The following is a 13,016-nucleotide window of genomic DNA, read 5'->3' on the forward strand; positions in this document are numbered from 1 at the left end:
CGCATCGAACCCTTATAGAAATTTGTTTCTAAATGCCTCAGGAACCATACTGCGTCGCCAAAGTGCCGAAATATTGCACTTTGCATGCGCAATATAATTGTCATAGGCTGCTCATGTACGTATCGCAATGCTGACACAAAATAATTAATTACTCATTACTAGAACATTATTTATGAACTTTTATAATGCATTGTTGACCATTCATCAATCATAAAAGTGCACAAAATATATCCACAAAACGTGTAATTAATTATTCAAAATGACCTCGTGTATACCGCTTGTCACCGTGACTGGCCTTAGGTTATTAGTTAATAACTAATTAATTTCATTAAAAATCTGAACAAATATGATACGAGAATGTAGCTGAGGGATCACTAAACATTCGGTTATAATATAAGTGCATAGACTGTGCTCAGAAAGTGAGTAATTAACAATTTTGCATACTCATTATCGTGTATATTCCTCCTACGCGCCGCCCGCGCGTGCCACGTAAGAATAATCACCGAAAAACCATATCTCCGTAGACTTTAATGCAAACTTGAATTTGCTCGCGCTTATGTACTTGACTTTTCAACTTTTTTGTCCACGTTTTTCTCTTGCACCTCTCAACCAATTCAACCGGATGACACGGTTGACTATTTTTGCTTTAGCGTGAAATTTACTCGCTCGCTCAACATTATTAGGTTAGGCGCGGAGCGCCTCAATCAAACAGACCTAGTGATATTATTTCACTTTTAATTTGATCATATAATAGTTCGCAAGCCTCGGAAATACTTAAAATTCGCTAATTTCAGCAAAAATCGCAATTTTATATTTTTGTAATTCCACTGATAAGTGGCGCCATTTTGGACTTAATTCAATAAATGTCGATTTTTGGGACTTAATCGGTAATAAAATGCTACAAATGTTAATAATTTGTTTGAAAATATCTCGGGAAGCATAACATATAATAAAAATTAAAATATATGAAATGATATGTAGGAAATAAATGATTTCCTTGTATGCGTAATGGAATAAGCATTTTTTTTATTAGTTCATCCATTTCACCACAAAATGGCGCCACACGTATAGTTTTCGTTTACCATAAAAAATTTGAATTTTCAAAAAAAACCAAACGCAATGAAACTCAAATAAAATTAATATGTATTTAACAAAATATCTTCTGAAGCGATACTAATTATATTAAGGAGTTTTTTTGTAGGCCCTATACACCTCTATTGTGCATAGCAACAAACGTGAACATACTCCAAATAAAAGAATGACGGAAATTAAAATTGTATGAAGTCCTTTTTCAGGTCGTTTGCGATCAAGAAAGTTTTCTTTCACATTTAGAATCAAAGCACTTTAACGCTGAATACTGTTAATGTATCAACATGAGAATCATGTTTGCAATATATACTGTACCTGCCAATATAAGTAATAACATTGCAATGGTAAAAATTTTTCATTCGAGTCAAAAACCATTCTGACAGATGAAAAATGAGCTGGTTTGCAAAATTTGGCCAGAATGGAAACATGACGAAGTTTCCCCCAAAAATAAACAAAACAAAGCTGATATTTTCTTACAGATTTAATATATTTCATGGTCTAATCTATGCCCCATGATAAAAACGCAGAAATTCACGAAAATCATTTTTCAAATATCTTTTATTACGTTTTTAAGTATAAAATGGAATACGAAGCGTTTTCATAAAGTGTGATCTAATTATAAAACAATTTCCTTCGCATATCTGTGTCCAAGAACGTTTTCTTTACGTAGATTAGAACGCACCGATAGGGTTGGTATGAATAATTTGTCCTTGAAGCGAACCTTGAATTGGTGATACATCGTTCTTCAAGTTTATACTGCACATTCCAGTACTGAATTAGCTCAGGCTGAAAATATGTGAATCGCGAAACTGATATACAATATAAATAGCGATTCAACTTATGCTGATCGTCAGTTTAATCTGTAATTTAAAACCGTATCGTGTTCCTTACAACTTTAATTCGTTACTGGACAAAAAAAGTTAAAATAAATCGGAACAAGCGAACGTAAAATGTGAATTATGAACACACACTTTTTACACATCTTAAATTTTGAATCACATCAATTTTTTAAACATTTACAACTTTATATTGTCTAAAGACGGTACTTCTTAACAGCACCATCTTTAAAAGCTCGTGAATTTGAACATTTCTTCAATTTAAATGTTTACAAATCTGAAAAGTTTCAAATTTGAAAATTTATGAAGACGAATAATGACGGCCTTTTTCCTAGGGAATGCTCGGCAGTGTACGCAACTGATAAATAAAAATAGTTGATAAAACGAAAAGATAGCGCGAAAAATATTGATTGCTGTCGAATAAAAATTGACGATAAACTCACGAGAGCCTCGAACAGGTGTAATGTCAGACTCATGAAGGTTATTCGACATAACCTGTATCGAAACTCAGGGTCAAGTGATGACAAGGACAACAATCGTATTCGAGTGTTAAGCTTTTTCGTTTATTGAAAATATCTCTGTAAAACGTGTGTATATTGTGGCCGGGCGAGGTAAGCCGACAAAACCGAATCTTTCGACAACGAAACGAAATCGGGTAGCAAACGAAGGAATACGGTGAAGACATTGAAAACAATATAGAGTCGAATCGTATTTAGTTATCTACGTAAGTAAAGGACGAATCAACGATGCATTCGCTTACTTTTTTCTTTTTTTCATTTTTTTATCCTTTTAATCTTAGTATATTAATTATATTATGTATAACAAAGCGGTAACAACTTGTTAATTGTAACTATTACGGTAATAATCGTTTACTTTATATAATTACAATAATGTAATGTAAGGATGATCGTTAACTAATCGATAACAAACGAATCGTTTCCTCCTCCATTCTTTCTTCGTCTTGATCATCATTATCATCCTCATCATCATCATTATCATATCATCATCATATCCTCGTCATTTCCTTCTCTTCCCTATTTGTTAATATATTTATATATATATATTTTTATTTACATATATATACGTGTATATATATACACACATATACACACATATGTATATGCACATAGATTCCGCTCTTTTTCTTTTGAATCCGATATCGGTCTTCGGCTAAATTGTTTCTTGTTTTCTTCATTTTTCGTTCATCCCCTCTTTCGTATTAATTATTTAACAACAGTTTTTTTATCCCTTTTATTATTTGCTCTTTAATTTAATAATCGTAGTAAACATAGTAATTATTTATAATATTGTGCAAATAATCCATATTTTTTTATTTTCTTTTTTTATTCTGTTTAATAGTAATGAATGTCATTCAACGGAGGAGCTCTTCTATGTTCTCTCTTTCTCTCCCTCACGTTCTCTCCCTTTCTCTCCTCTCTTTTTCACGAACTCTCACGCTTTCTGTCTTTCTCTCTCTCTTTCTCTCTTTCACGCACACACACACACGCTCCTTATTTTCTTTTATTTCGCACGCATTCTGTCTCGATGTCTCTCTTTTGCTTGTATTTCGCGCGCATCCACGATTCGCGTCCGCGCATGCGCGCTGTCGCGGTACGCGTTCACGCATGCGCGCGCAAGCGCGAGCACTCACGGGAGCACGAATTTGAATGGACGATCCTTCGCGCGTTAATGTGTTTTTTTTTTGTTTCTTCGACAGCTAGCTCGTTAAAATTGGATTTTATTTTATTTTATTTATTTATTTTATTTATTTTTTTGGTTTCTTAGCACATTTCGTCTATCTAGCTTGTTGACCCATGGCAGTTGCTTGTTCATTATACTGGCCGACAGGCTCCGTAGCTTGACACTTTTTTTTTCGTTTACGTGTTACAATTTTTTTTGTTTTCCGGTTTGTTAGCCCAGCTCTAGGATTTTTCTTGTATTTCAGGTTTTCCTGTACTCATCGTTTACTTTATTATCGTGACGACGTTTAGGTTAATGAGTTTTTTTTCGAGAGTTTCGAGACACTACAAAGCCCATTGTTTTTTTTTCGCTTTTTCTCTTTTTTTACTTTTAATCGTTTTCGCTATCCGTTTAAGAAAAGTTCGTGCATTTTTACGATTAGTTAACTTAGTTTTCATTTTCTCTTTATACAATGCGTAACGGCAGTATCATCCACGGAGAAAGTACGTTTAAACCTCGTCTTACCTCGCTTTAACGAAGGAAAGCCCTAAATGTATGTATGTATGTATGTTTGTATGTATGTACGTATGTATGTATGTATATATAATATATATATATTTGTTTCTTTAATATCTTACAGCCGTCGTCGCGTAAAAGCTGGTATTTAATGTACGTTTTTTTCTCTCTCTGTTCTCTGGTAAAACGAACGAAAAAAAATTCAATGAAGCACACCACGCATACTCTTCCACCCCCCTTCCCCCAATGTTTCTTTTCGTCATCGTAGCAATTTGGCCATCGAACGAACGTTTGCCCTCCGTTACACTCGAACAAATTTCCAGGCAACTGTTTCGAGACGCGTGTAATTAAATTCCCGACCTTCTTACGCATAAATCGTTTCGAATCGTACGAACCGAATGTCGACGTTACCTACGGTCGGTAACGGCGATTGAAAACCGGGGAAGTTTCGATTCAATCGGACATTCGGTCACGCAGATCGACCCAGTCACCACTTTTCCTTCATTTTTTTTTTCTTAATAAAGCGGTAGATAAAAAAGAGAAAAGAAGGGGAAGTAGTAGAAGAAGAAGAAGTAGAAGAAGAAGAAGAAGATGAAGAACGATCGTATCGGCGCGCCTCTCGGGGAAGAACGATTTTTTACAAGAGATCTGTCTATCGTTTAAGAGGCCAATGTGTCAATGGAACACTTTCTGCGCGCGATTCTATCTCGTTTTAATCTGTCACGCCCCGTTTACACAACTTCCTGTCGTGTGTCTCGAGTTTTATTGCTTCCAGAAAGTTCGCGGTTGCCCATTCGACAAAGTAGTATCGAAAATATATATGTATATTATATGCGTACAAACCATTTGATTATTATCGAATTATTTGCACATATTATAGCACGGGAGGGGGTCGAAACATAAAAGGGGGGCGAGAGGGGGTATCGGAGTAATTAGACAGTGAGCCGGACGGACCATCAGATACGTCGTACTTCGATGGAAGAAGGATCGACGAGATGAATTGATATCGTCGATCGATCTATCGTGTCTTGTTTTCGTATCGTTTCGTTTCGTTTCGTTTCGTTTCGTTTCGTTTCGTCGTCGTCGTCGTCGTCCGTCGTGCTCCGTGTACTTTGTTTTCCTGATTGCACGTTCTAACCTCTACGGGAACAACGTGTCCGTAACGTGTGCTTAGAAAAAGATTTGAATTTCGCGCGCGCGCGAAAAGCAACGGCAACAAGTTTTATTTACTTAGTTTTTTTTTTCTTTAGGCGTTATCGTTTTTCTGCTTTCGTCGCAGACCGATCAACGAACAGATAATGACGCGATGAACCGATTTTAATCGATGATCGTGCGGAATACTGAGAATCCCCTGATTTTGGCATGACCAGGTGTTAAATTCACCGATACAAGGATATATCCCCGTAATCTGTCGTTTAATTTTCTTTTGTTTCCCTTGTTCCAAGACACTTCGTACTTGTGTTTTTTTTTCAATTTTAAAAAATTCTCAATTATAAGCCTGAATCCACAACCCTTCAGATTTACAAGTTTCTAAACTTCCAAGTTCTCTAATTTCCACCTTCTTAAAGTTTAACATATCTAGATTTTCTAAACTTCCCAAAGTTCAGAATTTCAAAATTTGAACACTTGCAACTTCCCAGATTCTCAAATACTCGAACCCCTAAATTATTACTCTCCCGCCTTTTCCTCTCCTAAACTTTTTCAAAATTTACACTCTTAATCTACCAATTTCCTAAATTTCCTAAACCACAAATTACTAAACTCGAAAATTTTCCAGAGTACCAAGTTGTTCAAATTCCAGATTCCACGTATGAGTACTTCAGAATTTCCAAACTCGATATTTCAGTTTGCAAATTTCTTCAATTTCCTAATCCCTAAATTCCCAAATCTATTCCAAATGTTTGGGTTTGAAAATTTGCAAACTGAATTACTGGGCAATGTAACGAAGGTCTATGGTACACGGGTTCAGCGTATGGTACATGTACCACATGCTGCGTACGGAGCTGGGATACTCGTAGATTAATGGAGGGGACCATGGGGTGGGGATATAAACCATAGATCGTATAGTTGATACACTTGATCATGCCTGCATCGTTTGGAGAGATTCCGAGCGTAAGAAAGCCGAGTGTTGGAAGAAACGAAGAACGACGACCTCTTCCGAACGAACGAGTCGCGAGGACGCAGCGACGCGCATGCGCATAACGTTGAAGCGTACTCACGAAAGGATCATCGAATGGCCCGCGACGAGAATCGTGAAATGCAATTTATAATATACGTAGAAAAGGTACGAGGACATTAATATCGGACAGGCTTCTCTAAAATACTTTGACAAAGCGGACTCGACACCGATAGTGTGTGAATTATTTGTACGAGTTAATTTACAATGATCCTCACCCTCTTGAGCCTTCGTAGCTTAAAATAATGAACATTTTTTTTTCTTTATTTGTTTTGTTTATCCGATACTCGCGTTGTTTGCCATCCCTCTCTCTCTCTCTGCTTTTTATCAGCCTACGTGTTAAATAACAAATTCACCGTGCGTTCCTGGTTCTCGTAACGTCCGTAACCGTCGTCTTCGTCATCGTCCTCGTCGTCGATTCCTGCCACGTTTCAAATACGATCCTTCGAGCGAGCTGCGAGCTTCTTCCCACTGTTACGTCCGTTTTCGACCAGCGAGAACGATCTACTACAATTTTCTTTACTATAACCGCCTTTTCAGCGCCGTCTACAACCCCCGGTCTGCCATTTTCTTCGTCCCGTACATATATATCTTTTGTTTTTTGTTTTTTTTTTTTTTGGTTTGCTCTTCCCTGTCGGATCGCGGATGTAAACGTAGAAAAATAACGATCGCACAATCCGCGTTAACACACACACGCGCGCGCACAAACACACATATATTTTTTTTGGTTTTATCTTCCGCGTCTCGCCATCGACACGCTCGATCACGCGCGAGCTCGAGATGATTACGTTCATTCGTGTGAGTATCTGTGTGTATAATATAACGTTCTGTACGGTGCGCAGCGTGGTAGGTTTACGTTGAGAAAACGGTGATATAAGAAGAGAACTCGCCATTTGATTCTTATGGCAGAATTATACTGTAGTTACTTTGGATGTTTAATAATTACTACTTGTTCAAATGTTCGAATACTTGAATATTTTCTTATTGGAATAATTTGAGTACAATTTCGAATTTTAAATTTCATTTCATTTGAATTTTAAGTTCATACTTTATTGATATTCAAGTACTCGATGTTGCTATTTGAATGTATAAATATCCTAATGTTTGGATACTGATTGTTTTAAAAGTCTCTTAATGTTTGAAAATATTAAGTTTAAAAATTGTTACTTGAATTTTGAATTATTAACAATGGCTTACTTCACAAATATTGTATGTACAGTAAGAAAAACAAGCTTAAATGTTCAATAGTTTATATCACATTAAATAAAAACTTTTTACATTCGTTATCTAATATACACAGTTACAAATTATAACATGAAGTATTTAAACAGCAGTATCTTCAACATTTGTGCAATGAAAACAAATAAAAAGCTTACAAAGTAAATTTTATACATCGAATTAATTAGATAATTTCGACGAAACGTATAATACAATATTTGTGTAGTAAACCATCGATAGTTATCGAATTTTCCCGCGTAAACGAATGCAAATGGCGTCTTCCTCCATTTTCTTTAGAAAGATCTACCACGCTCAGCAGCGTACTTGAATACGGCAAATGAAACCGTGCCTTTATTTATAAATTAGACGCGTTCCAACGAATTTTCTCGAACACTCCCGTGTGTATACCGTTTGACACGCGTTCTTAGATTTACTTGGCGCGAAGTAATATATATTTTATGTACGGCGAGAGCGATACGATTGACTCGTGGCAGAATCGCGTGCCATAATCACGATCACGAGAGAATTTCGGTTCGATATGCAATCAAAGAGCGTTTCCATCGATCGTGGGGCAATTTTGATGCGCCCTGTATTATTACGGGGCACGCGATCCTCCACGACGATTTTAAGCACGTAAACCCGTTTTGTTGGTTTTCTTTTTTTTACGAAACGTTCCTCGATTTATTTCGTAAACGTTTATAATTGTACGTAATTCAGGCTAAAAGCGTGGTTGTTCCATCGTTATTGTCCTTGGACAATCATGCAGCTTCCCGCGCCATTTTGTTTTCGTACATAGAATCTCTGATACGCGAAACATTCGATAATTCAACAGAATCTGCGCGATAAATATTTGAAACAACAAACTTCGAACTAATAATCTCTGAAAATTTTAACAATTTCTTATAATGTTCCGTCTTTGGCCACCGTAATTAAGGAAATTAATTAGAATGACACAACTTTCTGGCTGATCCTCGAATGTTTTTGACCCAAAATATTCTTCGAACGACACGTTTCTTCGGTTACGAGTAACTTTCCGGTGTGTATAAAATTCCGATAGACAGTTGCGTCAATCTCGTCGTTAGCAACTAAATTGGTATTAGAATTTCTTCCTTTCATTTTAATTTCACACTATTATATGCGAGACGGGTTTACGGGCGCACGGTTGTCGATTACAATTATTCGAATAACGTTACACTATTATGTTTATTCATTTATTCCAAAGCGCATTACTACGTCGTGTAAGATTGTGTGTCTGTGTAAAGTTTTGCAAATGTGTAAATTATCTAGCTGATGATGATTGCGAGATTCCGTATTCGCCGTCCCCCCCCTCTCCGTTCCTTTTGGCAGGAATTATCATTCTTCTGTCTTCAAATCATAATTCGTAAGCAGTTACATCGATCGAACGAAAAGAAAGACTTCTTTTAACCAGAAGAATATGTGAACGAAACAAGTCAGTGAAAAGAAGGTTAGATCCTAACCTAACATTTTTTGTCTAATGCCCTATGTAGTTTAACGACCAAGTTAACGTTTTAGATCCATCGAAATATAATTATAAATCACATGATTGGTCAAATATGGACCCCAACGATCGAAGAGCATTCACGACACGTATTTAGGCTCGAAGTAGAGAGTTACAGGAGCGGAGAAGCAGGGGGCTGGTTTAAAACAAAGCGACGCGATCAGACGTTCGCGCACCGTATTGCGTAAAATTTGTCAAGCGAATGTAAATAACTAACGCATACATTTCACATGTAACATCCTTGTTCACCGTCATCATGATCCATATAATCGTCATAACCATTCCGTGTGATCATCCTCACTATATCGTCAACATCTTCATCAATGTCTTCGTTTTCTCCGTTGTCCCGTCGTTTTTATCAGTTTTCAAGGTTCATCTCCGTCAAACACCACAGTCCGACGACCGGGTTGACCGATCCATGTAACAAATATCACCCACGAACCTCTTATTCGCGTTCGGCGAATTGGCTCGCCGTAAAACCGTGTAAAAAATCCAATATCGCGGATAGAATTTACGAATCGGCCTACCGGTAATATACAGAGAGTCGATGAAACGAGTCGATCGGTGATTTGTGAACGCGGCAAACATGCTATCTCTTCGTTTCATTGTCATCACGTGACTGATTTCGTTTCATTGCGTTCCGAAACGCATGCATTTTCCTACGCGACGCGATGGTGCTCGTCGTCGAACAATGGAGGACGGTAAGGAGCCGGCGAAGTCCATCGAAGGCAGGATTCTGGGCGGGAGCAAGCATCGACCTTCGAGCCGTGATTTTGTAGGGGAAGTCGACTCGAAGTTCGCGTTGCGGTCGGTCAAGGTGCACGCGAGTTTCCGGTGCACGAGGACCGTCATCGTTTCTCCGTTATGCCATCGTTTCTTGTCCTTCGATTCCTCTTCGCGTGTTCCTCCTTATCATTCCTCTCTCACGTTCTATGTGTCTATGCGTGTGTTCATGTGTGTATGTGTGTGTCTGTGTGTGTATGTCCCCGTCCAGTTCGATGATGTGGCTCGACGCGCGGTACACACACGGCGCAACTCGGTTCCTTCACCGTGATGGCGGTTCTCGAACGATCCGTCCCTTCGTCCTCGCTCGCACGCTCGTGTCCAGCTAGCGACGTGTCTCTCCCAACGATCGTAGCGTTCTTGAGTGGTTTTAAAGGCAACTCGTTGGAGGAATGTATTTTTTATACAACTATAAGGCTGTCGATGGAGAGCGCGCGCAAGGTCCGCGAGAACCGGTGCTCCCCGCGAGCAGTATCAAAGGGCTACGAGATCGACTCGTCCACGTTGTCGTCGTCGTCGGCGATGCCGCTACGGTGGCGCTAGGTTACGACGCTGGCGGTGCTGGGGACGTCGGCGTCGCCGATCAGACGTCCGCGGTCCTCGAGGTGACGCTCGGCGAGCGGCTGTGTATGACAACCCGATGACCGTTCTTCGTCACGAAGCCGTCGCTCTCGACCAGCACCGCGGTCTGCCTCACCCGCGGATCCGTATCCGCGTCGTCGCTTTCCTCGCTCGGCCCGCCCAGACGCTGCTGCTTGTGCTTCCTCCAGGCGTTCTGGATCAAACGCGCGCAATACTCCTCGCGTTGACGCCATAGCGTGGATGAGACCGGCTCGTAACCGGTCTCTCCTGGACGCGCCTGAACCTCGATCTCCGCCGTCTCCTCGATCGGGTTACCCTTACGCGCGAAGAAATCTTTCGTAAGGGCGTCCAGGATGTCCACGCAGAACATCATGTCTCCCTTGCATATCGGGATGTCCATCGATACGATCTTGTACTTGTTCGGCTTGTGGATCTGCAACGGTGGCTCCAGCACGTCCAAGAAGTCGGACAGCTGGTCGTATCTGATATATTGCGTCCCGTCGGGATCGAACTGTTGCCAGATCTCGTAGTACATGTCGTAGTCGTCGTCCGTTAAGCCTTCCTGGACATCCTCCGTCGCCTGGGAGTAGTTCTCGAGGATCACGGCGATGTACATGTTGATGACGATCAGAAAACTTATCACCAGATACGAGAGGAGATAGGCAATGCCGATCGTCGAGGAGCCGCAGTTACCCGGGTATCCTATCTCGTTGTTTGGCTCCTGGCAGTCCTCCTCGTTTATTATACCGTCTAGGACACCGTCCCAACCGGCCGACGTTGACATCTTAACATATCAAGTTACTCTTTAACTATAAACATTTATGTATTTCTAATTTGAAAAGTGCTGTGAATGAAGTATGTGGGTACTAGGATTAACTGTCCTTTTTAGATTATTACTTTATAATGGTGGTGACAGTCATGTTTAATGTTATTTGAATGCTATTTACATGTGGATTTTCGTATATTCTATCACTATGCAGCGTGTGACTGAGAGATACTAGTGAGGTATACAACCACAAGGATCCACGGACCAGGTCACATTATGAACATAAGTCAAAGTATAACCTTAAAGAACTGTACGTGTGAATCTATCTAGCTTTACATTGCATTCTTTCATTTTTATTTGATTATTCTGATATTCCCTTACTTGCAAATTCGTGCGAGCATGCGACATGCAAAAAGTTAGAATAAATGCTGTCTGAAGGCTCCCATGAACAGCACTTATGGGACATCATTTTGCTTGGCATTTTTTGTGTTCAGAGTCTGTTGTATTTAGGTCAAAAGTGTTGTGGGATATGAAATAATTTGCTGGGTGATTATCGTTATTACCAGATAATTACCTGGACTAGGAAATAGGAACGTGCAGTCAGATATTTACCTGGAATAGCAGTATCATCGACTGGCCAAACGTTTTGAAGTTATATACATCGTCCAGTCCGCTCTTGTCTTTGACGTGCATGAAGAACGACATTCCAAAGATCGCGAAGATAAACATCACCAAAAACAGTAATAGGCAAATATTGAAGAGAGCTGGTAACGACATCGCCAAGGCGAAGAGAAGAGTCCGAATACCCTTGGCACCTTTCACGAGTCGAAGAACACGACCGACTTTTGCTACCCTTACTACACGAAGCAATGTCGGTGATACGAAGTATTTCTCGATTATGTCACTGAGGACCAGACCTGAAGAGAATATATGCACATTTTAAAATCACAAGTATAAATATTATAAAAATGATAACTAAGTAAGAGTGAAGCTGGAGTGGTGCCTTTTATGTTAATTGATGTTCCTCTAATCATGCAATTACTCTAAGGGAAGAGGGGACTTTTTGCAAGAGATTGTTTGTCTGTGTATCTAGAACCTATGCGAATTTTGTTTGTAAGCAATCGTATAACTAGAAAGATTTTGATTGTCTCGATTTAAGATTCAAAACTTGTGATGCATATAGTTTGAAAAAATGGAAAAAAAACATGCGTCATAATCCTAAAGACTAGGAACCCGTGTTCTCTTGTTTTATGTACAAGACATGCACTGAGATTGATCGAGAGTTGAAGCTATCACTCGTTGCATCACTCGGTGCGGTATAAAATGTCAGTATCTTGTGTGAGGCATTCGAAAGTTTGTAAATGAAACTATCGTTTCTCTAGAGCGAAGACTAATTTTGAATGAACTAGTTCTGTTAATACAGACCCGCTCTTACCCGATTCTTTATATCAATTAACATGTGTGAATCCGTATACAACATTGTATTTGATGGTAATTTATACATTTCTTTTAAAAGGGCCATATAGCGAGACTACACTGTAAAGTACTTTATCAGGTAAATATCGTGATTTGACTGATGCAAAATAATATTTGAGGACTATAGTTAATCAAAACAATGTTGTATTGGTTGATTCAATGGCCACATGTCGAACACCATAGCAGGGACAAAGGATTGGGGTTATCACAGTACGACATCAATGTAAGGCTACATAATGTAATGACGCTGATCAGTCGTTGCGGCACATGTGAAATATCGAACCTGTCCGCTTTTTATTTGTATTTCAATGTAGAAGAAAGTCAAAACGTGCATAAGAAGATTGTAAGATGTTGCATGACATGCTTCATTTGCAT

The 13,016-nt window shown here is 39.1% G+C and overlaps 1 protein-coding gene across 29 annotated transcripts in view; it reads right to left on the reverse strand.

Moving 5' to 3' along the window:
* Positions 1–2,636: 2,636 nt before the first annotated feature.
* The window catches only part of para (sodium voltage-gated channel paralytic), a 98,834-nt gene continuing 88,454 nt past the window's right edge, over positions 2,637–13,016 (reverse strand). For all 29 annotated transcript variants that reach the window (XM_076539866.1, XM_076539865.1, XM_076539861.1 and 26 more), the window contains 2 exons: positions 11,778–12,082; positions 2,637–11,183 (listed from right to left, as the gene is read on the reverse strand). In XM_076539866.1, the coding sequence (XP_076395981.1) occupies positions 10,401–11,183; positions 11,778–12,082 (1,088 nt within the window). In that variant the 3' untranslated portion in view covers positions 2,637–10,400. The remainder of the gene's footprint in view (positions 11,184–11,777; positions 12,083–13,016) is intronic.

This window comes from Megachile rotundata, chromosome 14 (assembly GCF_050947335.1).
Source record: "Megachile rotundata isolate GNS110a chromosome 14, iyMegRotu1, whole genome shotgun sequence".
NCBI classification, from domain to species: Eukaryota; Metazoa; Arthropoda; class Insecta; order Hymenoptera; family Megachilidae; genus Megachile; species Megachile rotundata.